Source organism: Rhipicephalus microplus, chromosome X (assembly GCF_043290135.1).
Source record: "Rhipicephalus microplus isolate Deutch F79 chromosome X, USDA_Rmic, whole genome shotgun sequence".
Classification (NCBI taxonomy): domain Eukaryota; kingdom Metazoa; phylum Arthropoda; class Arachnida; order Ixodida; family Ixodidae; genus Rhipicephalus; species Rhipicephalus microplus.
Window position 1 is genome coordinate 475,402,068 of NC_134710.1, and position 26,789 is coordinate 475,428,856.

General features: G+C 46.3%; 2 protein-coding genes across 4 annotated transcripts in view; one reads left to right on the forward strand and one right to left on the reverse strand.

The window, feature by feature from the left end:
• Positions 1-26,789, forward strand: part of HtrA2 (HTRA2-related serine protease) — a 123,494-nt gene that overhangs the window by 21,375 nt on the left and 75,330 nt on the right. For all 3 annotated transcript variants that reach the window (XM_075880861.1, XM_037413036.2, XM_037413035.2), the window contains exon 3: positions 10,970-11,171. In XM_075880861.1, coding sequence (XP_075736976.1) covers positions 10,970-11,171 — 202 coding nt within the window. The remainder of the gene's footprint in view (positions 1-10,969; positions 11,172-26,789) is intronic.
• LOC142776701 (uncharacterized) lies at positions 3,267-5,403 on the reverse strand. The gene has a single exon (XM_075880860.1). It carries the CDS (start codon positions 5,281-5,283, stop codon positions 3,295-3,297), a length of 1,989 nt encoding a protein of 662 aa, XP_075736975.1. The 5' UTR covers positions 5,284-5,403; the 3' UTR covers positions 3,267-3,294.

Genomic DNA, 26,789 nt, shown 5'->3' on the forward strand with positions numbered 1-26,789 from the left:
CCAGCCATTGGGCCTTGAAATCTCCGTGGTCTATGATCATTGGTTACCTTATCTTTTATTTTGTTCATGGGGTGCCATGTGTCCTCATGCATGCGACGTCTTCACTGTCGTCGTCATCGTCGTTGTCTAGGCAGCACCGTGCGTGCACTCTGTTCTCTTCTGTTTTTGTAATGTGCACTTTCCAAAAGCGCGCACTTTGAACGCGCACTCCACTCATCACAACGGCCCACGGGAACGCCCAACATTGAGCCGTGATCACTGCAATCTAAGGTGGTTCCAGCGGGGCTCCTCCTCGTCGTGTGTGTGCCGCTGGTCAAGGGGTCCCAAGCTCATGACAGCATACATCAAAGGGTTCGCCTGCTCGCTTAATTAGCGAGGTGATTTGCGGCGGCCACCGCGGTCTCTTCCAAGGAAGATGCTGTATTTGTTGTCCCCCCTCGAACGGCTTATGGCGTCGTGGCGACGCGACGTCTCACCCTCCGGCTAGGGGAGACAATGCCTGGCGGTCATAGGCAGCCGGCCGGTCGGCTACTTGTTTAAAGATCCAAAGAGCGCCGTTCCCTTGTCAGCTCTGGCGCCATTCACAACAGCTTGTCCACCGGTGGGAGATTTGACTTTAGGGTGACCAGCTGCACAGGTTGCCCGAAGTGTCGTAGTGTGGTGCCGCCTTCCAGGCCACTGTCAATGACGCCCAGCCAAGGACTCTTTCCCGCTCGTTCCTTGTGGCTCTCTTCTGGGAAAAGCATTTATACACACCACCACAGGCATGGAAAACGCTCAAGCTGACAACAAAGGTAGAACCACGAATCTGTATTCATGCTGTGCAAACGCCGAGTGGCGTGACGATGTGCCCACCAGCAGTACGAATCGGCCTGAGGTTCCAAGGCATTGTCACTTTCTTCAGGAGAGCAGCCTCTTTTTCACTTATTATAGAAAAATCTGCACCCGTGTCAACTAAAGCACTGACTTTGCGACCGTCGAGCAGCACTGGAATGTCTAATAAATCTTTGCGGAACCAGCTGGTGTCGTCGTCGGGGTACTGTCAGTTTGCGGAAGCGTCGGTAGGAGGCCTTGAGCTTGTCCAGTATGAGCGGCCTCGCCCCCGAAGGTCACTGTGGTTAGTTTTCCCGGCGTCGACTGGGTGACCGACCCTGCGCCACACTCGAATAGGTATGGTGATTAGGAGAAAATCGCCGCAGTGACGGGGAGCGTGACTGGTGCAAGGATGACGAAGTTCCGTACTGCTGAGCCACATACTCTTCAATTTCAGGGGGCCGCTGACTGAACCTGGGCGGCAGTGAGTTCGTCGAAAATCTGCGTAGTCCAAGTTGTCTGTAAGAACAGTGTCGGTACAGATGGCCAGCTTTGCCACAGTGGAAGCAGAGAGGACGTCGATCTGGCGCACGCAGACGTCTGATTTCCCCGAGATCAGGCGAGGCGCGCTGTAATATGGCACCGCTTGGTCCATCTGCAGCATGGCTGTGGCCATGGTGGGATGCAGAATTGTAGATGTAACAGGTTGCTGCAAAGTTTGAGCACACGACATGGGGGGGGAAGTCACTGGGTGGTTGATAATCCCGCATAAAAGGCGGTTCTCTTAAGGCATGCTGGACTTCATCTCGGACAACGCTGGACAACGAGGAGATAGTGCGCTGCGAGGACACTGACAGCTTTTAGAGTTCTTCGCGGATGACTGAACGTATGAGCTTTCGGAAGAAGTTTATTTGGCCACCGAAAGCTCCCAAGTAGTCCGTAGTTGAAGCGTTGACGTGCCATTTGTATGACGGGGCCCGGTGCCTAAGAGTGCTTTCGATGGTGATGGCTTCTATGAGAAATTCTGACACAGTCTTGGGTGGACTGCGCACAAGCCCACTGAAAAGCTGCTCTTTCACCCCACACATGAGGTACCGTACCTTCTTTTCTTCTGCATTTCCGATGGAGGCGGAAATGTTGTAGGCCCGTGTGCTCAGATTTGGGTGCACGTTAAAGAACCCCAGGTGGTCTAAATTTCCGGAGCCCTCCACTACGGCGTCTCTCATAATCATATAGTGGTTTTGGGACGTTAAACCCCACATATCAATCAATCAATTCTTTTCTTCTGGCATGCAGGGGTCAGCTCGGTGTAAAAGACGCGTCATGTCCTCAACATACATCGCAACCCCTTCGTTCAGCAGTTGTATGCGGGACTGCAGATCGCGCTCAGCTCTCTCCCGATGGTCAGGGCTGGCATATGTCCCAAGAAGTCGGTGTTTGAAGTCTTCCCATGATGTAAGAATACCTGCCCGGTTCTCATACCATACACGTGCACCATCCAAAAGACTGAAATGGATGTGCCCCAGTTTGTCTGCGTCATCCTACTGGTTGTGCACGTCAACGAACTCGTAATGAACAAGCCAATCTTCGACATCCTCAAGTGCAGTGCCATGAAAGGGATTTGGCGTTCGCGGTGTGAGTAAGGTGCAATGAAGCGGCGTTGTGCCGTTCGTACCATTTGGGTTGGTGTCAGTAGGGCTGGTCAGAGCTGCCATGTTGTTTGCGAGCAGTCCAAACTCGGGGGATTGCCCTCGGATTCTTCTGCTGGCGCGGTGCACAGGAGTGACCACCGGTTCGATGCTTGAGTTCTTGCTATGTGGAGGGGTACGGTGCATAGATTACCCAGCACCTCCACCAATTCGTCACGCACCAAGAGCCGTAAAGACAAGACAGGAACAGCAGTGCAATGAGACATGAGCATGTATCTTTAAGGGGGGAGGCTACCTTCGAAGGGCAACTTTTTTGTTTGTTGAGATATCTTAATGAAATTTTCAGGGTACACTAATAGCAAAGCCATTTGAATAACCACAAAGTTTCATGCAGTTATGTTCACTGGTTCCCAAGTTACAGCCATTTATCAGGGTAGTCCACATGGGTCCCTTAGTCAGGGTCTGGAGAATTTGAAAAATGTGCTAGCACTGTGAAATTCACTATGATGATTCCTGGATAGGTGCTTTAGGGCAAGACAGAGCCCTTTTTTTAAATTTCCTTGCCAAAAAATGTTAGCAGAGCACTGAATTTAGTGTTCACAATTTGGCTCTCATCAATGAAGTTTTAGTTAATTATTACAAATTACAGACACAATAAATTGAAAAAGCGGGCTTGTCTTGCCCTGGGCAATTTATTAAGGTGCATAATAAAAAAAACCTGATAGAAATCAGACCAGCAGTTCCAGAGAGATCACCTGACTAAGCAGCCTCACTGGCCAAAAAAGTCATTCTGAGAAAATTGACTTCGAAAGTTTCAAACATTTATTATGGTCTAAAATGACCCTGCAGAGTAGCTAGATGTGTCCTTAGGCTCTCTTTTTCTTTGCCGCTTTTCCTGCTTCTCATTCATCCGTTTCTGAGCCTTTCTCAGACGCAGAGAGTCTTTCTCCGCAGCTCGTTGAATGGTTAGGTGGCCAGGTGTGAGTCCCACTGATGACGACAACTCTTGGGTGGCCCTGTAGCAGCCGGCATTATACCACAAAACTGCGTCATGCAGTGCTGTCTCGACAGCAATCAATGATGCATGTTGCTCCTTGGGCATCAAGGACCATAGGACAGAATAGAATGACTTCGATGCATTTTGCGTCTTTGCTCCCAGGCAGCGTTGCAGTAGAGAAGCCTGCGAAAGGCGCTGGTAGACTGGCAACAGCGTTTCTGCAACGTAGCCCGGAAGATTGTATTTGTGCTTTGGAGGTGGCACGCCATTCCCCTTGCAGGCATTATGACGGCACCACGAGTCTGCACCTTCCGGGCACAAGTCATGGTGAGGATCCTCGTCAGTTGAGGTGACGTGATAATATGACGCCATCACTGCACGCTGCATTGCAGCCACATTGTTTGAATTGTTCCGCAGTGCCCAGCCATAATAGTCTGTGAGTTTATCAATAAGGGCTTTTGTCAATCTGCCCTTCCCTCCCAGAGCCTGTTCGCTTTTCTGCACAAGATTACGTAGGGCTGTGCCCATCCTCTTCCGGACATGGTTCAAGCATTCTTCTTTCACAATAGGGACTAGCCCATAAACATTGTCTTGTTGAAGGGCAGAGAATGTGGCGCTGTCCCCATCAGATACAATGGTTGTATACCGGAGGTTATGCTTGGACAGTGAACGTGAGAACAGAGTTACAGCTGCTTCAACCTCCATCCTCCCAGACTTGGCATCAGTGTTTTTTTGGCACACATGGTGCTTCAACCAGCTTGCATAGCCCTCGTCTTCAGGCTTCGGTCCTACCTGGCAGCCGAGACACTGATTCGATAAAACTACAGCATCCAAGATGAGGCCTGTGTGATACTCGATGATTGCACCAACTCCAATGTGAGATGTATGTCCACGCTTATGCCACGTGCCATCATAGTTCACTGTAATGTCCTTGCAGAAAGATGGGTCCATCTCCTTGTACACCTTTTTCACAGCAGAAGCCGATTCTTCATAGAATTTATCCAGGGTCTGTTGCTGTGGTTCTCTGAATTGCTTCAGGTGCCTCTGGAAAGTTCTGTGGTGCAGGCCACGGTGGGAAACATTCATAGTTGCCCAAAAGTCGTTGAGGGCTGTCTGTCCCTTCCCTATTTGTTTCATGGCCGTAATGGCTCTTATATTCACGTCGAAGGCCCTTGACTCGTTCTGACGAGCAGAGCTCCACGAACTTGAAACTATTCCACAATGTGGACATACCAGCTCAAGCTTCGTGGCAAGTCCAAGCTGGGTGCCTCCTTGAACTTTCATCCCGGTCGCGAGGCAGCGCGGGCACGGGGTCTTGGACAGCATGTCGCTAAGGGCATCCCCTTGCACGAGGAAATATCTCTCGCCTTCGGTCGTAGCGGTGGCAGCTTCGGGTTCAGGCATCATCGCTTGAAACTTCCTCTCGGTCGCTGGCATAGCGCCAAGCTTTCGTTGCACAGCAGCATGTTCTCTCTCCGCCGTCGCCAACTCCTCGCACGTCCGAAAACGTGTTTGGAAGTGCACAGTCGACGACGCGGTCTCACTGTTCGGGGCCGGAATCAATGCGGTTGGCGAGCGCGACACACCAGGCGCACTTGAGCACGAAACACCAGCCTCACTCGTCACGACGGATCCTTGTGCCGATGGTGTAGAAGTCTCGTCGCTAGAAGCGTCGACGCAATCGTCTTGAAAAGATGAAGCGGAAGCATCGGTGCAACTGTCGCCGCGCGTGGGCGTGCAGGTGAGCTTCGCCATGCGTACGAGCTTCAGCTGACGCTTTCTTGAACCGAACGCGTGCCGAGTCTTGAACTTCGAAATGCCCATCGTGACCGTCAGCGCAACAATCCGCGTCCCGTGAACACGGCGGAAGATCGTCTCGTGAGGACGGTAGTGATCGTCTCGTAAAGACGGTAGAAGATCGTCTCGTGAAGACGGTAGAAGATCGTCTCGTCAAGACAGTGAAAGATAGAGGAGCACGTGTGACGACCGATCGGAATGATGGCAAACGGGGCACACAAAGAACGCCGGCATTGCAAGCGCCGGTGCAGACGACGAGCCGGCGCATGCCGGAGAAGCAGCTACGTCATCGCACGCAGCAGCCAATAAGAGCCGCGCGTTTCCCCATTCCCTTGAGAGGCGCGCGCTTTGTCCAATCGCGGCTTCGCATCCAGGCAGCGGGACATTGGAAAGCTTCTGCGAGCCCCCCAATCATGAGTGACTCCCGCCTCGGAGCGCCACTGCCACTGCCGCGGGTGGCGAAAAAAAAAAAGCGCAAGAATTCGCGAGCAAAACAACATCAAGATGGCGGCGATCGGCCGAGCGGTTGGGAAATGGCGAGCGCGCGAAGTTGGGGTATTTTTGGCGCTCGCTCGCCGCTTGCCGGCTGCCGCGGCATGTTATAAAATTTATTTGACGTATTTTCGCGATGAATTAGACATTGATATTTACAGTAGAGGCAGTTTATGAGTCATACTGCCCGAGTATGTGGTTTTCAAAAAATCTACTTTTTCGCGATTTTTCGGTTTTCAAAGGGCGCGTCCCCCCTTAAACGAAGCGCTAACACACACGTCTTCGTTCTCTTTGCCCTTCTCGGCTCGCTAGGGCTTGCCGGCTCACAACTCTAGGTGGCAATATTTATGCATTGACTCCTATGAACTGCTGACGGGGAACCGTGAATTTTTCGTTGTAGCGGAAATTTCGTTGAAGCAGCGTTCGTTGTAACGGAGTTCGACTTTAAAACATTTTGTGTAGGGAGTTCAGCAATAGAAAGGTTGGCTTGTTGGCCTTGTTAGTGCAGCATGTTCATAAATGTAAGCGCAGCTCTGAATTGACAAGGACAGGACAAAGAGAACACGCACAAGTGAACACGCACAAGGTGTTCAACAATCTCCCTTGATGTCCATGGGAGTGCTCTCATTTTGGGCAAGCTGCAGGGACAAAAAAAAAAAAAAAAGAGCTAGCAGAAATTGCAGTAGGCAATGAAGTAAATGCATTTTAACAACATTCAAATTTTTCTCTTTGCATTATCTGTTTGGAATGCGTGTCTTAGGAACTATCTATACGCCTTAATACATATATTAATAATATACATATTAATAAATCCCACGGATGATGCCCCCTTGCAGTGTGCCTTTCTTTGACCAACCAGCCTACATGGTTCAGCAGACTTGCATCAACGCAAAATACAGTATTGCCAGCACAGTTGTCAGAGTTTCGTTCTACATGTTTTTGTAACCAAAGCCAATTTTTCATTTTGATTTCGATAAATTATGAGCTTTCACATATACAGAATATGGTTACTAAGTGTTATGTCTGGTGGTGCTGTCGGCCCAAAGACGTACACGTGGGGCACGATAGCCTATAAAGTATATAGTTGGGAAGGGATAAAAAATGTTTTTATTCCTACTCGGAGGTGGCAGCCGAACTGTCATTGGAAAGGAGTGGTTACTCGCTAGTAAAGAGTGGGGGTAAAGAGGAGCAGTCGACAACCGGACGTCTGCAGGTACGGTGAAACGCTTGGATATTCTGGGGCCCGCTTGGGAACATAAGTGCACTTGGGAGTTGGAATACATCTCCTCTCTTACATTTTTGCTTGGAAGTGGTCCTGGGGTCGCCGTTGGCACATGGACATTTTGGGTGTGTTCGGAGAAGCCTCAACTTGCTGGGTGTCATTTTCCTTGCGTTCTGGGCCAGCCGTTGGCGGCGCCGATTCATTTGGTGCGAGATGCCAGGCTAGGTGGGATGACGCTTCTGTCGGGATGCTTGCTTGAAAGGGAGCCTCCTCTGGCAAATTACCTGAACGACATAGCTGATTAAAGTGGCGGTGAGTGGCTTTTCTGCCTATGTCGATGAGCCATGACTGCAAACCTATGCATTCGAGTGCCGTCACTTCAAAGCAGTAGGGTATTTAGTTGAGCTGGCGTGCATATACGCGTTGTCCAGTTTCAATTCTCCTGCTGCGCAGAACCTTTTCTTTCCCCGACGATGTTTCTGATGAGTGCTCCGGGACAATTACTGTCAGCAGGGTTGAGAAGTGTTCTGCTGCTCGAAGAGAAAGTGCACATTATGACGTTGCATTGTTCCCGTCTGATTGTCTGTAAGGGCATGTTTAAGCTCTGCCACGCAGCACTCAGCTTGTCCGTTCGTTGCCGGGTGGTAAGAAGGTCATATAGCAGATGAGACATTGTCACTGTAAGTTTGAGAATTTTCGTAGACACAAATGAAGTGCGGTTGTCCGAGACTACTTTGCGTGGTAGGGCGAACGTTGCAGACAATGATCGAAAAGTGTTGATCATTGTTGCGGATGTTGTGGTCATTTGCTTTACTTCAAGCCACTTTGTGTATGTGTCTACAATCACCAGGAATGAACACCCTTTGATTAGTCCAGCAAAATCAATGTGCAGGGTGTGCTACGGCTTGTCTGGTCTTTCTTATTCAAGAATAGAGGCTCTTGATGGGGTTGCATTGACAAGTCAGGCAATCTTGTAGATGGCCCTCTTGTGCCTCAAGGTTGTTTACCCGTAGTACTGAAGTCTTTGGTCAGAGCTGTTTGCACTTGGTGATGCATGTCCCGGTTTTTGGCAAAAGTTGCAGATAGCGATCTTGAATCGGCACACCTGGGGATCGTGCATCTCATCGCTTCGCCAACAGCGTTGTGTATTTCTTTTTGAATAAGCTGTAGTGATGGAATGGCCTGACTGCTAATTGGTGTGATATATTGGTTCGACGTTCCGTCGAATATCTCTTTGCTGGCGACCAGCACTTTCTGCTTTCTGGATGATGTCGTATGCCTTGGCAAAGGTGAGACCTGTCTCCGTGAACAGGCATTATTGTAGGTCTTCGTCGCTCTCTCTGCACACAGAACGGTCACACAACATGTTGTCCAAGGGGAGTATAGTGGTGTTAGCAGGTGTGGCAGTAGATGCTCCCTCCTGCGCAGTAGCTGAAGTTGTCATTGTCAAGGTTGACGTCCCAAAATTGCAGTCAGCAGCAAGCTTTTTGAGAGCCGCTACGTAGTTGCTCTCTTTTTTGCCTTCCAGTTGGTCTCGCCATTGTAAATAGACTCGGCTGTAGAGATCCGATGGCCTTGGGCCATAGTACTTCTGTAGCGCAGCTGTGATGTCATCGTAGTCTATGGTTGCTGGAGTGCGTGGCTGAATCAGGGCGCAGACTGTGTCGTATGTCTGCTCCCCGTAAAGCATTAGCAGGTTGGCTTTCTTCATTGCTGCGCCCCGCCGCGGTGGTCTAGTGGCTAAGGTGCTCGGCTGCTGACCCGTAGGTCGTGGGATCGAATCCCGGCTGCAGTGGCTGCATTTCCGATGGAGGAGGAAATCTTGTAGGCCCGTGTGCTCAGATTTGGGTGCACGTTAAAGAACCCCAGGCGGTCGAAATTTCTGGAGTCCTCCACTACGGCGCCTCTCATAATCATATGGTGGTTTTGGGACGTCAAACCCCACATACCAATCAATCATTCTTCATTGCTGCATTAGTGATGTTGTTAGCCTCAAAGTAAAACTGCAGGCGTCCATACCACGATGACCGTGATGAGCTGCTGAATCCGGGTGGCTGAATTGCATAGCGCAGGTACAAATCTCATCCTCATTGCCACTGTTTTATGTCCGGTGTTGTCGTCGGCCCAAAGACGTATGCACGGGGTGCGGTAGGATGCCCGGAGTGTGGTAGGGTACTCGCTAGTAACGAGCTGGGGTTAAATGGAGCAGTCGACAACCAGACGGCTGCCGGTACGGTGAACTGCTTAGATATCTGTGGGCTCGCTCGGGAACAAAGGTGTGCTTTGGAGTCGGGACACTACACTAAGATAAGTGTTGCTTCTCCCCAATGCCCATCTCATGTGGCCACACTTCAACCTCCTTTGTGAAATTCGAGTTCGAATGTGTTTATCAATGCTTGTGTGACACGGTATTAAATCTGTACAGCTTTAATTTGTGCATTCCTCTACTGCTTGAGTCTACATTCTTAGCTTCTTTGTTGTTCAGAGCTATGATAGTAAAGTCGAGTTCAAACTTCACTACCGAAAAGTGAGCCCAAGCTGCCATTTTTATAGCTTGGGGACCGTGACGTCAGTAACAGGAGTCCTTCACATGTGCTGCATCGGGTGATTCCTGGGTAGACCATGGGGCAGAGATAGCTCCACAGCTATGCCAGCCATGAAAGGACCACAGGTCTTTGACTTTGCCGGGTGATTGCCTCTGTGCCATGTTGGATAAAATGATTACTCCTGTCCTGTGTGTCAGCTGCCTTAACTACTCTGGAATGAATCACTTTGTTTTTTTTGTAAGTTTTTTTTCATGTGGAAACAAAAAGTGAATGAACTGCGTGTGGTAAAATGAAACTAAAACTAAGTAAAAAAATAGTTTGTTCTGAAAACCTACATGACAGAAGTGCCTTGAGCTTCTAATTCTTCTTCTTTATGTATTACATCAACTTGCCCTCATCTTTATATTATCTGCACACATACTTTTTAATCCAATTAGGTGTTGCAGAAAGATCTGATTGAGCTTGAAATACTATAATGAACTGTACATCTAAGTAGTGTTCTGATGAAATGATTGCAAAGTCATTACTACATCGAGATCATAAAAGTTTTCTAGCTCTCGACCATATTTAGTTCTAGAGGATAAAAAGAGTGCATTGTGGGTGATTTGAGGTGATAACAATTTCATAATTAATCATAATTAAGTGCAGTGTTTATGACACAAAATATGGGTTACTTTATAAAACAAGACTGGGAGATGGGCTAGTTGGTGAGCATTAATTATGCATTCGAAAAGCTTTTGCTTTGAACATGAATGCTTATTTTTAATAGGGGTGTCTAGAGGACTAATCTTAATGTTTAAGGTAAGTTTTTTTCATTGAAGGGCTCATTTGTATTGTCCGTGGATTTATTTATTTCAACTTTTTGGATATCATGCAGCAATGGAGAAAAAGTTGTACTTTTCAAAGTGTCTACAAGGCGTTTTAAGGTTAGTCGAGACTAGTCTACTTTGCTGCTGACTTTAATGCGCAGATGTTTCTTAAGTGAAGGTTACCTTACACATAAATCCTCCACCAATCTGCAGAGCTTACACAAAAGAGTCAATTCCACATTAAAGTATGTTACAGTCGCTAACTGAAATTTATTGGTAGTGTTTGCCTGCGGTAAATAGACTGTTGACGACTGTCATATAGTGTATATGTGCTACTCTACAAATTTTGACGAGCAAAATCATCGAACCTGCACTCTTAAGGTACAGTTGTCGTGGAACAATCTTGTGCAGCTGAAGGAAATCGCATACAGCTCTCCTAGCAGACAACAAATTATCAAGTTGGTGACACACTGAACATGAATGATAGTGAAAAAAGCAGATGACACTGTAGGGGAACGCAAATCCTGTATTTTATCCAGCTTAAGGGAATGCAGCTAGTTGGTCTCCCTTTAGTGGAGTATTCTCAGCATTCCAGGATGCTTTCAGACCAGTGCTGTACTTGCACAATTATCTTGTCTGTGCAGGCACCCCTTCACACAACAGCAGATAGCTGTGTCCAATGGCTCTGGCTTTGTGGTGCGCCCCGATGGCCTTATTCTAACCAATGCACATGTTGTGGCCGATGGTCGGCTCGTGACCGTGAAGTTGCATGATGGGCGCCAGTTCACGGGAAAAGTGGAGGCTGTCGATCGCCGTTCTGATCTGGCCACCGTTCGCATCCCAGCAGTGAGTGCCTCTCATCCTTCAACTAAGTGAGCTGCTAAGGGTGGATTTTTGGCCTCGTTGGTGAGACATCTTCATATTGTTAAGTGCTGTGTTGAAACAGAGGCTAACACGCACACACCCTGGTCATACCACGGAAGGAGAAACAAGCCCCTGCTGTCGTTTTTTTTTTCCTCCCACTCATAACTAGAAGAGAAGAGTCGTCAGACACTGCCTCTTAGTCAGCTAAGCGAATCGTGTCACCATTTAATGGGCTTGACTGCCAGAAGGCTCACCTTGCTCCAGCTGGCTATCCTGACCACCTCCTGGTGTTCGTTGCTCCTGCAGTTACTTCAAAGATCTTAGCCAATGAGTTACAGTGATGGAAGTGCTGTTCCCATTGCTCCAAACTGCTCAGAAAGAGAAAGGCTGCTACGTGCCGCTCCAAACAACAACTGCTGTTGGTAATCACTCTAAACCTGCTGCAAATGGCACTGAGAGAATAATAATGACAAACTTTTACTGTTTGACCAGCTCCTAAGTCCTAAAAAGACTGAAACTAATCAGTATGCTATCATTGATTGATTGATATGTGGGGTTTAACGTCTCAAAACCACTATATGATTATGAAAGACGCCGTAGTGGAGGGCTCCGGAAATTTCGACCACCTGGGGTTCTTTAACGTGCACCCAAATCTGAGCACACAGGCCTACAACATTTCCGCCTCCATCGGAAATGCAGCCGCCGCAGCCGGGATTCGAACCCGCGACCTGCGGGTCAGCAGCCGAGTGCCTTAGCCACTAGACCACCGCGGCGGGGCCAGTATGCTATCATCCCAGTATACTACTAGTGTGTGGCGTAATCGGCTATGATCTATTTTATGCGACAGGATCAGGCATATTAAGCATATAAATCACTTGGCAGTTTTTTTATTGTTTTTTTTTCGACTAGACTTGCAGGCTAGTGTGGTGAAATGTGAAAATGAGCAGGATTGCTTTTATCCGAAATTGATTTTCTACTGCTTATTTTGCAACAATTATGTGGGACTGTAGTCGCTTCTCAAACGTGGTGCTCAGCTTTGCCAGTTTGATTTTATTTATTTTGTTTTTTTCCAATCAGTTTCATTCAGCTTCTTTAGATACAATATAACAAAATTAGTGAAGTATTACATCTGGAGGTTCCATAGTTTCAAGAACTGATGGGGGATGGGGGGACTTCCTAATACTAGAACATATGTATATTTAGTGTCGTGAGCAATATGAGAAAAAATACATGTATAAAATTTAATTTACAGGAAAGCTAAAGAGCTACATTAGAAAAAATCAAAGCAAGAAATAAACAAAAAAAGAAAGCAACAAACAACAAAAAGCTGCAATGGTATATAAATTCATAACTGTCATATAAGTTGAAAAAAAAAAAAAAACACAAAGTTAAATTGGAAATATTCATGACACAGACGTCATGAATTGATGAAAACAAAGTGAACGTATAAGATTCACCACAACAGCAGTTTATAAAAGAATGAATACCAAACGATATAGAAAATGGTGGCTACAAAATAAAAGCAACATTAATAATGAAAAAAAAAAAGAAAGTATTCAACAGTAATGATAGCAAATCAAGCATGTGCAATGCCACAAAAAAAAGAAAATATATAAAAACAAAAATGGCATATCGCTAAGTTAGTGTACCTGCTCACATAATGTGTCGAGACAGTATTTTTTGTGAAGGCTTTGAACTGTATGTATAGATGACGCTGATTCAATTTCGTATGGTATGAAGTTCCAAACTGATATGCCTGAAAAAAGGGCTGTTAGTTTTCTGTAATTTGCCCGAACGCCGGGAAGTAGATTGTCGTTTGAGAAGAACCTCGTAATCTTGGTGTTGACAAAAAATTCATTTGAGTAAGTAGGAATGGAGGTGTCACATCGCTTTAGCTGAAAAATAAATAGAGGTAGCCTTTGTTTGAGTAGTTCTGTGAGTGGCAAAATATTTAGGTGGGTATAGTGCACTGCTACAAATATTAGTATTTTAACTATATAGATCATTTCTCCGCACATGTTTGAGAACCAGCCATCTTGCTGTTTGCTTCTTGAAAGTTTCAGAAATTGTTGTCTGTGAGATATATATTGTATCAAATAATATTTTGGTACTTACGGGATGCTTCAACAATGCTTTCAACTCCAATTGGTGTATGACAAATTTTGTATCTGCTTCTAAAACACCTGTAGTTGCTCCAAAACAACATTTTTGTCTGCTCTGAAAACACCTATGGCTGTTCCAAAACAATGCTTTTTCTGCTTCAAAGTATGCTCCGAAAAGTAAAAAAGTCACTTCCATCACTAGATTTGTGAAATGGTGTTAACAGATCCATTGCATGGATATAATAGCGGGCGTATTCGGCAAGTGGATCTTTATGTCTCTGGACGTCACCTTTTTTCATTTCTCGAAAGAAACTTTTTGCTATCACAATTGTAATGCTCTCAGGATTCGACCACTTTGTGGGTGCTAATATCAATTTTTATACGGAAACATGCATCAGTACTGTACTTTTTTAAAGAAAAGGTTTAAGAATTATGACTCAACTTTAGCCGTTGAACATTGTTCATATTGGGAAACATAGTTTAAAGGGACACTAAATAAAAACAGTGACTTGATTAAGGTTCACAAACTGCACTCTGAGAAGTCGAGTGCCATGTATTTTACTCTCAGTTCATTATGAGTGAAGAAAATCAAGCTTGAAGTATCATTTTTAAGTTTCATGTGAAAATCTTTGCACATGACGTAAGAAATTTCAACATGTATTTTCAGTATTTTCATAGCATTGGCTCGATGAAATTTTTTGAAACTCTGTATGCTAAGTCTAAGGCATCCCCAGATTACAATGTAGCTCATATTTATCAATTGGAAGCAATATAGGACCTAGTAGACAGCTTCAAAATTTCTTACGTTGTGCCATTTTGTGCAGGAATCTTAAGGTGGTGTTGCCAGCCGCATTTTGTTTTCACGCTTTTTCTCGCTTCCTAATTGTTTTGTCGCATTAAGAATGGTATTTTCGAGATTGTAAAATTGTACTCTATGTACACGCGAAAAATTATTTCGCTCTTTAGTCTCCCTTGAAGAGGAATGGGACGGTTGAGTAGAGGAAGGAACAGGACACTGTCTCATTCCTCTCTATCCTTCTGCTACATCGCATTAGATGGCGCAAACAGAAGAAAAAAAAGAAAAGAAGAAGCAAGACGTTCCTCTACATTGGGAAGCATACGAGTGAACGAGAGTTCACAGAAGCTTGCTCGAAATTTGACTTAAAAAGAGAAGGGCAGTACAGTACTGCCACAGCCCACCTGAAAAAAAGAAATAGCATTTGCTGAAAAATTGCCGTTCTTCAGGTACACTTGCTGTTGACTTTGACCAGTCTTATGACTAGTCAGGCTTGGATGATGACTGGCATGACATTTGAGAAATCAACTGGCCTAATGAATATAATCAAGTGGCAAAAGGTGATTTTTTTTTTGCCAATTTCAGTAAAAAAATTTGGCGTTCATTAGACTAGAGTCAAGAGCAGTAATAACATGTCAGTGGCATCGGGTAGTTCCTGCGGGACAAAAAAACGAGTTCTTTGTTCTACTTTCCTCTTAAGTAGACATGGGAACTCCATCAATTACAGACATTGTGTGATAATGCTGCAAGTATTTGCAGTAGTACACAATTCCGTTTATTGTTTGATGTTCAACTATCCGTTTATCAAAGTCACTGGAGACACTTGTACCATTGTGCTACATTTGTCTTACTCCTCCTAAGTGATCTTCCACTCTACCAATGAAGCGGGTTGAATGGGACAGATTTTAGCATTCACAGAATATTTGTTTACAGCAGCCTCTCCGAAGATTTGCAGCTTGTTTATTGGGTTTGTGCAAATATTCAAATGCTTAGAATAATCTAGTACGTATTACAGTATTTGCAGTGATTCTACTTCTGCACCAAGCACCCCAAAGTGCGCCATATCAAAATTGCTGTGCCATCCTGATAATATCCGCAGAAATTGTGCCAAACTGTGCCAAAGTCTTAGGTTTGGGAGTGTCTTTCACCAACAATAGCCACGCTAGTGAGTCTAAACATGTGCTACTTTTTCTCGAGGCCATCGAAGTCAAAATCAGTGACGGGAATTTTTCTGCGGAATAAAAAGCGGTCACGCGTCCATCACAACTAATCTACAATTCTGTGCTTGGTGCCGACGCAGCTTGTGTTGTGCAAGCCGGCTCAATGGTAAAACGTGCTTTCCACAGAGCCTTGTGACGTCTAGGCCAATTGGGAGCACATCGGCGGACATTGTTCATTTCATAAACGCTGACCGTTTCAAAAGTCTCACTGCACGTTATTAAAGCAACTTTCACTGTAGTTTCACTACAGTAAAAGTTGCAGTGAACTACAGTGAACTGCATGCGTACCGCCAGAATTTCTGTTGCGTCTATTTATGGGCATCGTGATCGAATTTTCCATGCTTCATGTCTACAGAAAATTGCGTGAACAGCGGGAATGCATTGACACTTTTTCTCAAATATACTTTATCCATGGATATTGAAGAACATTTTTGTAATTCCTTCCACCAGCACATCCGCGTGTGTAATCGATTTTGTGGTAAGTAGCTCTACAAGGCTCTGCCCTTTCGAGCTCATTAGTACTCGGGCCTCAATTCGAATTTTTTGTGGGATTTTTTAAAATGTCATTTCATTAATAAAGTCATGCCTCCTGGTCGAAGAAGCAGCAATTTGGTTTTAGTACGCGCAGCTTTCAGTAGTGGGCTCATCGCTGACCGCTCTGGTGTCGGAAGGCCCACTGTGAAAAGGCTATGCCATGTTACTTATCTGCTGCTCACTTTCCAGGGTCGATAGTTGAAAATTGAAAAAATTAAACATGATGAGACTCTGTGCTCACAAACTTGCTGGGCTGTAAACATTTGTTTTGATTTTAGTGAACTTGCAGCACGATAGCCGCTTCAGCATCTGGACTGGCCATACTCTCTTTCACCAGTATTGTGGTAAATTACGTGAGATCGCGTCTACAAGATATACATAGTTTGTTAGTTTCACTTAAGCCCTTGGCAATGAATGAAATACCAACAAATTGTATTGTCATCTCAAGTAAAGCTTGACGTTATCCGCGAGGAGCACTAGTGGAGGAGTCGTCATTCCGAAGATCGGTGCTCTTGCCGCACACGCAAAACACTTGCTGCATGCTCTCCATATGGTGACTTGGACGACGAGAGATGCCCGGCCAGAACACCTCTTGCTTGCCGAAGCACGTACAGCACGAATGGTGCAGATGAATAGACCCCTGAAATCGTGTGACGATAGTCTTGCCCTCTTGCGAATCAAGGCTCCTGAAACATTTTTCGCACCGTTTGTTATCATTGAGAGCGCAACACGCAGAAGGGTATACGAGCCGTCTATGCCAGCCGAAATAGCGCTCTCGTCACTGATTGCAACCGCGTTTTCTAGACAAAATTCACAGTTGCTGCTTTAGCGATACAACCCGCCCCGCCCCTTGCGTTCCTTCATGCTTCTTAAAATGGGCCTCAACGAAAGCTTCGCGAGACAACCCTTTTGTTGAACGGGCTCGAACAGCGTGGAACGATGCCAATGTGGCTGTTCTCATGAACTCAACCTCTCGACTCTGCTATTGTCATCTACGTGAGGCCATCGCAAAACTCTTAACAGTTCGGAAGCATGGGAAGGCGTCAAAGAAGCCGTTCTCGGGGATCGAGCGTTTGGACTGCCATGTTTGAGAGAGTTCTGGAAGCCTGTAGCTGAAAGCAGCCATGGACTGCCGTTGACGTTCGGGTCAGCGGCAATCTCTCCGGAGGAGCTCAATTTTCCCTCTCCGGACTCTACCTCCTCGCCCTGCGGTTCCTTCAAGGCACGGGCCGAGTGCATCGTGTGGTGCACTCGTGATGACCATTGGACATTTTCACCCACGTTCTTCTTCTCACGAGGGGCCCAATTTCTGCACCCTTTCTGGTGGGTGGACCGCTGAGACATCACGTCACCTGATTTGTGGCAAGAGTGGTCCCCGCCTTTTTCGGACCTCCATGTAAGGGGACGACGGGCTATAAAAGCTGAAGACATTTTGTAAATAATTGTTGAATCATGAGCTGAATGTTTGTACATAGCTGAATCTGTGTACAGTTCCTTCTTTCAACTATCATGTAAATAAACCTTGGTTCTATCTCTCCTAACGCGTCCCCTCACTGGCGAAGATCGGCTATGCGGACAACGGCGGGGAGCGAGCTACCTTGAGGAAATCCCGCCGTACCTACCATCGACCTTCAAGCCCTTAACGACTGGTGGCCACGGTGGGATGATACCATCAAACCTCAACCCTTAACAGTCTACATAATTGCCATTAGAATGAAAACAAAAAAGCTTTCGTCTTTGAGTAGTCTTGAGGGAATGTAGAAGGTACCTATGAGGTTTTCTTTCTTTTTTACTGTTTTCTGAAGGAAATTAGGTGGCACTTCAAGTCGTGGTCATGATTTTAAGGCCCTTATACAGCCGGTTATCATAATCATTGTTCACATCTCAAGTCCTATGACCTGGCGCTTTTTGGCTATTGAAAGGCCCTTGCGCCACAAAACGCGAAACATCATCGGCAAAGGCACTAGGCAGTTCTTGGTTTACAGACTGAATGCCCCAGCCATAAATAATTTCGCTACAAAAGGAAAATCAAGTTTGTTCAATCATTTAGTCCATCTTTGAACGCACTTTCTGACAATTTTTCAGAAGTTGGATCGAAGTGTATTCCATATATGGGCAACCCGGCACATGCGCAGGGGATAGTATGAAAACACTGTGGGAATGCGGCTGTTTCAGTGCAGAGAGGTCTCGGAGAGAGGGAAGAGAATGTCGGGGGAGACTGTACTTATTAGGCTCGCTAAGTGACGTCTTGCTACACCCCTCAATAATATTCATTGCGAAAAAAAAAGGAATTTTTCTATTTTCTTGGAGTTATTTTAGGGGAATACATATGCAAAAGTGGAAGTCTTTAGCTTTGAGGCATTTTTGTACATCGCAGTGTTTGTCTACCATGTCTTCTGATAACCGTAAAGGTGTATTTAGAATCTCATTTCATAAAGTACACTTTTATTGAACCATCATTTTGTTTATTTGCTATAGAAATAGTCACTGAAGTTGTTCCAGAATACTAAACTTCTATGATGCCGGTATTTTCACACCATTATTGAAACGAGATGATAGGCTCTATGAGATTTGCAATGAATCAAAATATTGCTAGCTGTTCACAAGAGCCTCATAATAATTATTCATTTCCTTGAACATAAATGCAGCCTGCTTTTTCAATATATTTCAGGACATGCAAAATTATATACTCCCAGATGCAAGATTACCTGCTCCAAAGTGCTCCAATATGGAAAATTTTGCTGCTCTAAAAGTTGCTCTGATTCAGAAGACCTTCATGGAAACACTGTATTTGAATTCATTTCGACTAGAATTTAAAATATTGCAAATTTCTAAGTATTCTAAATGAACCATTAAGTGTATATTAATCCGTATGTAACCACTGTAAAAGTAGTTTTGCTGCAGTGGACGTGTGCTAAGCCTTAAAAGCACTTTACTAGATGTATATAACTTTGCATGTTGTACCTGTAAAAGTGGTTTAACTGCAGTGAAAGAATGCTAAGCCGTGAAAACATTTTTTTGGGGGTAATCTGCACTGTTGTGAAGCCTCACTTCCAGGTTATTTGAACATATTGTCCTCACATCGTTTCATCATCTTTAGATTCGAAGCAGCGTTTTCTCGGGGCTGTGTCAATGCCTCGACGACTGTCCGCTTCCCCACTCTCCCTCCTCTCTTCACGTGAGCGGGAAGAGGTGGCCAAAATGCTTCCTCTGGTTTGTTTCTCCTCTCCCGTTTATTTTCCGCCACAGCTGTGGGCTCCTATATAATTGAAGTAAAGTAGCAAATTGGGCTGTTTGGAACATACTCATTATGATCAGTGCAGAAAAAAAGTATAAAAACTCAAGAAAGTGCGTGACACAGCGCTTGTGTTGTGCACGTTCTTGTGTTTTTGTGCTTTTTTGTGAGCTGATCGTAATGACTCGCATATATTGCCGGGCACTCTCACTTCATTTGCACTCTTCTAGCAGCTCTTGGTGTTCACTTCACTTTGCGGCACACACGCGGTAGTACACATTTAAACGAGCCCATACATAAGATCTATTGGTTATAAGGACCATATTTCGGTGAACTTATGGTTTTCCTATGCTGGCCCTTTAAAACGCATAGTGAACATCTTTAAAGGCCTCCTACTTTTACAATGAAAACTTCAGACAGTGTCGTGGTAAAATTAATGCACACACTAAGTGAAAAAAAAAAAAACGATAAAGGCATAAAGGCATACTAAAGCATGTGATAGGCACGTGCTTGTGCGTGGCCCGCTGCAGATTTCTTGCGATGAAAATATCGTAGACTGGCTGCGAGCACTTGATGCAGATTCCGGACGCTGTGAGCGAGGTCCCTCACTTTCCAAGTGTTTATTCACTGGCAGAGCGAAAATAAGGAAAAAAAAAATAAAAGGCAGCATGAAGACTTACTGTCAGCTTTCTCATGGCTAGCATTTCTGACGTCGTTCTCAGCATCTTGGCATCTGTGACCGCCGACGATTGACCAACCTTGCCTTCGAATGCAAGAAGCCATATAGAAAAGAAGCGATAATTTTTTCTCGCATAAAAGTTCACTGCAACGCTCAACTCTCCGATACTACAATGTCCTGCATAAGGATTTGATTGATTGATTGTTATGTGGGGTTTAATATCTCAAAACAACCATATGATTATGAGAGACGCCGTAGTGGAAAGCTGCGGAAATTTCGACAACCTGGGGTTTTTTAACATGCACCCAAATCTGAGCACTGCATATTTTTTCACATGGTTGCGGTGGTGCCTGAATGGATGGGCATCACAAAATAGCGATAGCGAGGTGGCCGGTGGCAATGAACGGGAAATTTTGACTCTTGGCCGGCAAGTTTGTCAGTGTCACCTGCGGATATCTGCTCAGTCGAGTGCATCATGCTGCCATTCTCAAAGTCAACCCCGCCATGTCTTACAAGGCCGTTTGCGCGCCTGAGGCAAAATTAGTCTTTGTTAAAAAATTGCAAAATTAGTCTTCGTTCTGTTAAATTAACAAGCTACTCGGCGCACCTGAGCGCGATCCCATGTAAAGCATGCATTAAGACCGCACATGCGCATATATTGGGCTTCAAATGACCTGGCATGTGACACGCTGCAGACGGGGATGATTGTTTCAATGTGGCGGCACCGCGCTTCAGTGGAACGGCATGAGTTCATTGCCAATGTGTTTTAATGCACTCGTGAACACATAATGGGCAAGGCTTAACAGGCGAAAAGGCCTAACTTGTCAGCAGAGGGGTTGCGGGCACTTAATAAAAAAAAAAAACAACGGTTTGGCTGTCAAGTGGACCTTTTTATGGGCGAGTTCATATACAACGAATTATTGATATAATGACCACTTATCACAACACTTTCAAGTTCGTTTTAAACGGGTCTGACTGTATACACAAATGGGAGAGGGTGGTAACATGAGCGGTATACCACATCTTCACAACTTCACACACAAATCAAGCATACATGGAAATATACAAATAGAAACAACACAGTAAAGTGAACACCAGGGTTGCTTCATGTCGCCACATGGTTCCCTTTAGTGGGAGATAGTGTAATCTTTTTTATTTCAAGTTTTAAAGCTTGTTAAACTGGCTTATGTGCTCTAATTATAGTAAATATTAATATGTAACATATTTCACAGGTTATCACTTGCCTTTTACTGAAAATCGAATCCTGTTGTTATTCAAGGTTGTTAGCACTTCCTTTAAACAACCAAAACAATGTCATCTGCACAGGCAGTGTTTAGATAAAAAAATATTGTGCAGTTTAGTTGGGTCATGACAGATATGCTCATTTGTTTTAAATATGTGCTATTGGAATTCGTGTGCAGTTTGAAATTATTCAAACAAACTCACTATTTGCTTTGAACTTGCCTGTATTATAATCTGTCGAAAGTTGTTCAAGAAAGTGAAAAAAAAAAAAAAAAACTTGCGGCATATCCACAGAGTGAATGATGATGAGTGGGGCGAAGCTTCGGTGTGTTTTATTGGTAAACCATGAATCCGTCCGTCCGTCTGGCTGCCTGTCTGCCTGTCTGCCTGTCTGCCTGTCTGTCTGTCTGTCGGTCCGTCTGTTGGTCCGTCCATCTATTTGTCTGTCTGTCAGCACCTGCTGAGTGAGCCATAGAACTAGGCAGTCACGTACCAAGAGAGACATGCATGTGCAGACTCACGGCTTAAAGAGCTTCGCCCCTCATATAAATGTGAATAGTGTCCCGATCCTCCGGATTCTCCCCTATATATTTTTGACCCGGCTTACAATAAATCATTTTGTATGTGTTAGTACTCCCTGTTCCATCTGTGTCATTTCAGTTCCACACTCCACAATATGAATGAATTGGCCACTTTTGCTCATGGTGATTGGAAGGAGAGAGGGGGGGGATTACACAGTTTGATCGCTGAAATTTAGCTGATAATGCAGTAGACTCTTGACAACTCTGTCTCAAGGAGACCTCAGGATTTTATTTAAAAACTTCACAAATGTGATTCTGGGAAACCTACCAACTAGTTTTGTGAAACCTTTTGTTTCTCAGTGCTGCAGCTACATCATTGACAACTCTGCATGATTGCCGGCAACATTTATAGACATAACCCGTCATACTCGCATTCTTTATCGCACAAATTGTGCATGTGAGTGTAAATAAGGTCCAAAAGGTGTGTTGTCTCATGACAACTTACAGCCCCTGCTCATTCCTAGGATGCTTTTTCGCTTGACACCAGTGCTCTGTGGTGAAAAGAAAGCATTCCACATGCTGTAAGCGACGGTTTCTCACCTTTGTTTTTGTTTTTTGGAGCTTGTTTCTTCTGCTCGTGGTTTGTGCTATGTCGGTGGCGTGTACGACAGTGTTGCCTATACACATCTGCGGTCGCGCTTACGGTCGCCTCTCCAGTGATTCCAACTATGCTGACTAGATGGCGCACTTCCCCCGAAGACATCTGTTTTCGATGGCCCACATGCTCGCCTCCTTGAAGTGGAAAGGGAACGTGAGGGAAAAGTGTGTCATGAAAACTTTCTCTCTCTGAGGAGCTTACCTCAACAACGCCACATGGGAGATGGGTAGTGGGGGAGAGAAAGGAATGTTTGAGAGAGAGGAGGGTGTCATTGGTGTTTGGTCTGGCTACGCACGTATGCATGCCACTTTCCAAGGGGTCGTCTTTCTGGTGATTACAAGAATGCTCACCAGATGGCGTGCCGTCACTCATGGCGGCGCACATCATTCTTGGAGCTCACACAGTGAGCACACTTGGTCACCGCTCGGCCGCACGTACAACCCACGCACCAAGGCAGCAGCACGGCGGGCTCACAACGCAGCTGCAGCTCGAGCAGAGTCCCTGAGCTCATCGAGCAACGCCCTTCTTGTACTTTGCAAAAGAACATCTCTTGTGTATATAAAATGAGTGTAGTTAATCAAAATGTGTATTATAGTAGTGCGTCCAATTGTAAATTAATAAATACTGCATATCTAATGTATATATAACAGCGTTGTCAATCTGTATATGATGATAGCGGGTGTGTAAGGAGGATTCGTGAGTTACCCAATCATATCCGAGCAGGCTCCTCCATTACCATTCACTCTTTCGATATGGCAGGGATTTTTTTTCTTCTGCAGTCAGCACTCAATTGTTGGTATCATAGTTTGGCTAATTTGGCTGTGTTGTAGGCTGGCCATGGGCTTTATTTGAAACTGTTAGTGATGTAAAATTGTGAAAGTTTAGCTAGAAGGGATACCACCAGGTGGCGCCGTTTTGTTTGGCTGGCCGCATACAGTGCTCCGCTTTCACGTGTTCTTGGCCCGTTACCGGGCCCCGCCCGTGTCTGGACAAGCTCACTATTCCTTCTAGAAGACTTCCGGGACACGCCGACATCATCCGGGCCCCGGTCCGACCTCAGGCTGGCCCACCAGGCCCCTTCAAATGTACGAAGCGGCGCGGCGCCGCGCTAACCCTAATGCGCCGCGCCCGCACCACCGCGATGCAGCGTCCCGCCCAGCACTTGACACCAACGACAACTGACGCCCTGTCGGTAAGCCCAGCCTCCTCCGGTCGTACTGCTGATACAGTAGTGCCTCTGCTGTCAACATCTGGCAATGTCACCAGCCCCGCACCGACAACAATACAGCAACAGGCAGCATTCTTCAACAGTGCACACGGTCCAGCAACGTGCAACGCTGGTGGCGTCTGTGCTACTCCCAGCTTGATAGCCACGCAAACGCCGGAGCCCGAGAGCCGTAATGCAGCGTTGGCGTTGCAGTCAACCACGCCTGCTGCTCTCCCCACCATAGCCGCGTCTGGCCTCTCCATTGGAAATTCCGAGTCTGTCGACAAGCGCGTTTCGACGAGCATCGTTCCTTCCATCGCCGAAGTTTTGCCTTCCATCACTTCAGCTGACGACTTATTGACGGAAATGGACTTCACGGCGTCACAGGTCAACGAAGACAATACGCCATCCCCTGAAGGCAGCTGGAACACCGTTAGTGCCAATCGAAAACATGCCTCGACTGCCCGCCCCCGCTCCGAGCTCATCACCGTCGGAATCCAACTTCCACCCGGAACACTCACGCCAAAACTGCCTCTCTATGACCTGCTTTCTACCATCATAGCCGCTGCAAATCTCTCTCCCAAGACCAGTGCGGAGGTCACTCTTCAGGCCAAACCTGCTCAAAGCCTTGTGTTTCTGAAAACGCACTCACCTCTCACTGCCCACCTCCTACTGTCCCTTACAAGTCTGGAACTTAATGGTAAGCCGATCACCATTAAGCCCTATGCCCCCAGTCCTCCAATATCATATCTCGGCGTCATACACAACGTGGGTGGTCACTTCACATCATCTCAGCTCTTGCATGACCTCGAATCCTTTACTTCAGACATACTCGCTGCACGTATGATGGGCTCCACTGAATCCGTCCTCATAACATTTGCTGGAACCACCATCCCTCACTTTGTGTACTTTAAACGCGTCTCTTTCCGATGCCTTCCACATAAACCTAAGCCCCCTGCTTGCACTCAGTGCCTTGCTATGGGGCACCGTGCTCACAGTGCTCCGGCCAAGTGCCGCCGCTGTGCGTCTCTTCTACCAGCAGATCCCGATGCTCACGTTTGTGCCCAACCCTGGTGCATCCATTGCAAAGTCAACACCCACTCATCTCTCGACTCCACCTGCCCCTACCTTCTAGCTAAGCAACGCGACTGCGCCAAAGCAGCTTTTCTTCATCGCACAGCCATGTGCCGAGCCACTCGGCCGTCACCGCCCTCCTGTTCAGCGCATGAGTTCCTATCATCTCCCACAACATCCCCCCCCGGGCTCATACGCCGTTAAAATTAAGGGCACACCTCCCGTGTGCACTTCTTCGTCAAACACACCTTCACCATCCTTAAGTAACGAGAGCCGCTCCTTCGATCTGCGACTGGCTATGTTGGAGTGCAACCAGCGCGAGCAACAACGCGTCTCATATGAGCTACAACAAAAAATACTCTCACTGACATAGACACTCGCAACTACCACATCCTCTCTTACCTCTCAACTCACGGAGCTAATTAAGCAACTCGCCACACTCTTCACCCTGATTTCCAGCTCCGATGTAATCAAATTGGCCGACATGGTCAAAACCACCACCACTGCGCATCACACTCGTTTGGTTTAGCTGGAAAATTCAATTGTCCGGATTCTTACGACCCTCGAAACCCAATCGAAGCAACTGGAACTCACCACCTATATGCTTAACTCCCTGCAAGAGTCGCTTCCCGCGGCAAAAAAGAAGGAACGCGCAGCGCAGGCGCTTCCTCTACTTCAAAGACCTAGATGACACGTGAAAAGAAACTCGATATTTTGCAGCGGAACTGCCGCAACTTTGCTAATAATAGGACCCCTCTCCACCAATATCTTCTCATCCACAAAACATTACCCCATTTTCTCCTTATACAGGAGACTCTGACGGCCCTTGCCGTCCCGGGCTACCGTGCATATCACGCTACGACGGGAACGCCAGTTGCGTCCATTTATGTACGCAATGACATTCTCGTTTAACCACTAGACGTACCCTCCCCCTCCTGAAACATTTAGTTGGTGTGGTCTATTACCAACCATCTACCCGCATTTATTTCGCTCTGATGTCCTTTTACAACCCCCCTGTCACGTCCTCTTTATTTAGTGCTCTTGGCAAATTCCTGCACTCTCTTCCATCGACCACCCATATCCTCCTTGGGGGTGACTTTAATGCTCCTCATAGGCTCTGGGGTTACCCCCAAACACTCAAACCAGGTCGCCTTCTACACTGCCTCGCCCAAGAACGCCATCTCACCCTTCTTAATACCCCTGACACCCCTACTCGAGCGGGCACTGTTTCATAGCACTCCACTATACCCGATCTCACTTTCTCTCCGTCTCTTATTGGCTTCCGATGCCACATATGTGCGCAGGACATATTCCTTGTTCTTCAGCATACTTTTTTTTCACCTTTTCGTAGTCAGATCCATGCACTTGTAACCGTCGATGTACGGAAGGCATTCGATGGCGTGAGTCATGACTACATACTAGCTCAGCTCTCCTCCCTGTCATGTGGCTCCCGCATGTATTCTTACATCCGATCATTTCTTTCCAATCGAGTTGCTCGCTTTAGAGTCGATACTCATTTGTCTAACCAACACTCCCTCACCCGCGGCACTTCTCAAGGTGCCGTACTATCTCCTACTCTATTTAATATGGCTATGGCCCCCCTTGCCTCCCAACTGTCCCAAATATCTGACCTCCACCATATTTTTTATGCAGACGATATCACTCTCTGGTGTAGGTCTGGATGTCCTGGCCTGTGCAGGATACTTTCCAACGTGGCCTGGACCTTATCGCTTCCTTTCTTGCTACTGCTGGCCTGTCCCCTGCACCAGAGAAGGGAACTACTTTTGCTAAACCGGTCTGTGTACGAGCGCTCCCACAATACCCTCATCTCCCTACATCTTTCTAGCTCTCTCATCTCCACTGTTCAGCAATGCAAAGTTCTTGGCTTTCCTTTGCACGCGACAAAGAACGCGCAGGCCCTACATCACGTTGTGAGGACTTGCCACTCGGTGACCCACCTCCTGCGACTCGGCAGTTGGGGCTCCACGAGGCTCTTGGTGCCGGGTTTCACATGCGCTTGCCCTTAACAAGTTCTTGTACTTTGTACCCTACGTTCAATTCACCCAAACGCAACTCAACACACTCAAAAGAGCTCTATTAGGCCTCTACAAGGCAGCTCTAAACCTCCCTGTCACTACCTCTACCACTAAGCTCTTTGCCACAGGCCTCTTTCATCCATTACGTTCTCTTATTTCTCTGCACCATGACTCTCAGATTGCCCGTCTTTCTCTCACTCGTCAAGGCCAATGGCTATTAGCCCAAGCCGGTATCCCTCACATTCCCGTTTCTGTTCCCACCTTGCCTTCTGCCGCTAGCACCGCTGCTTCTAATC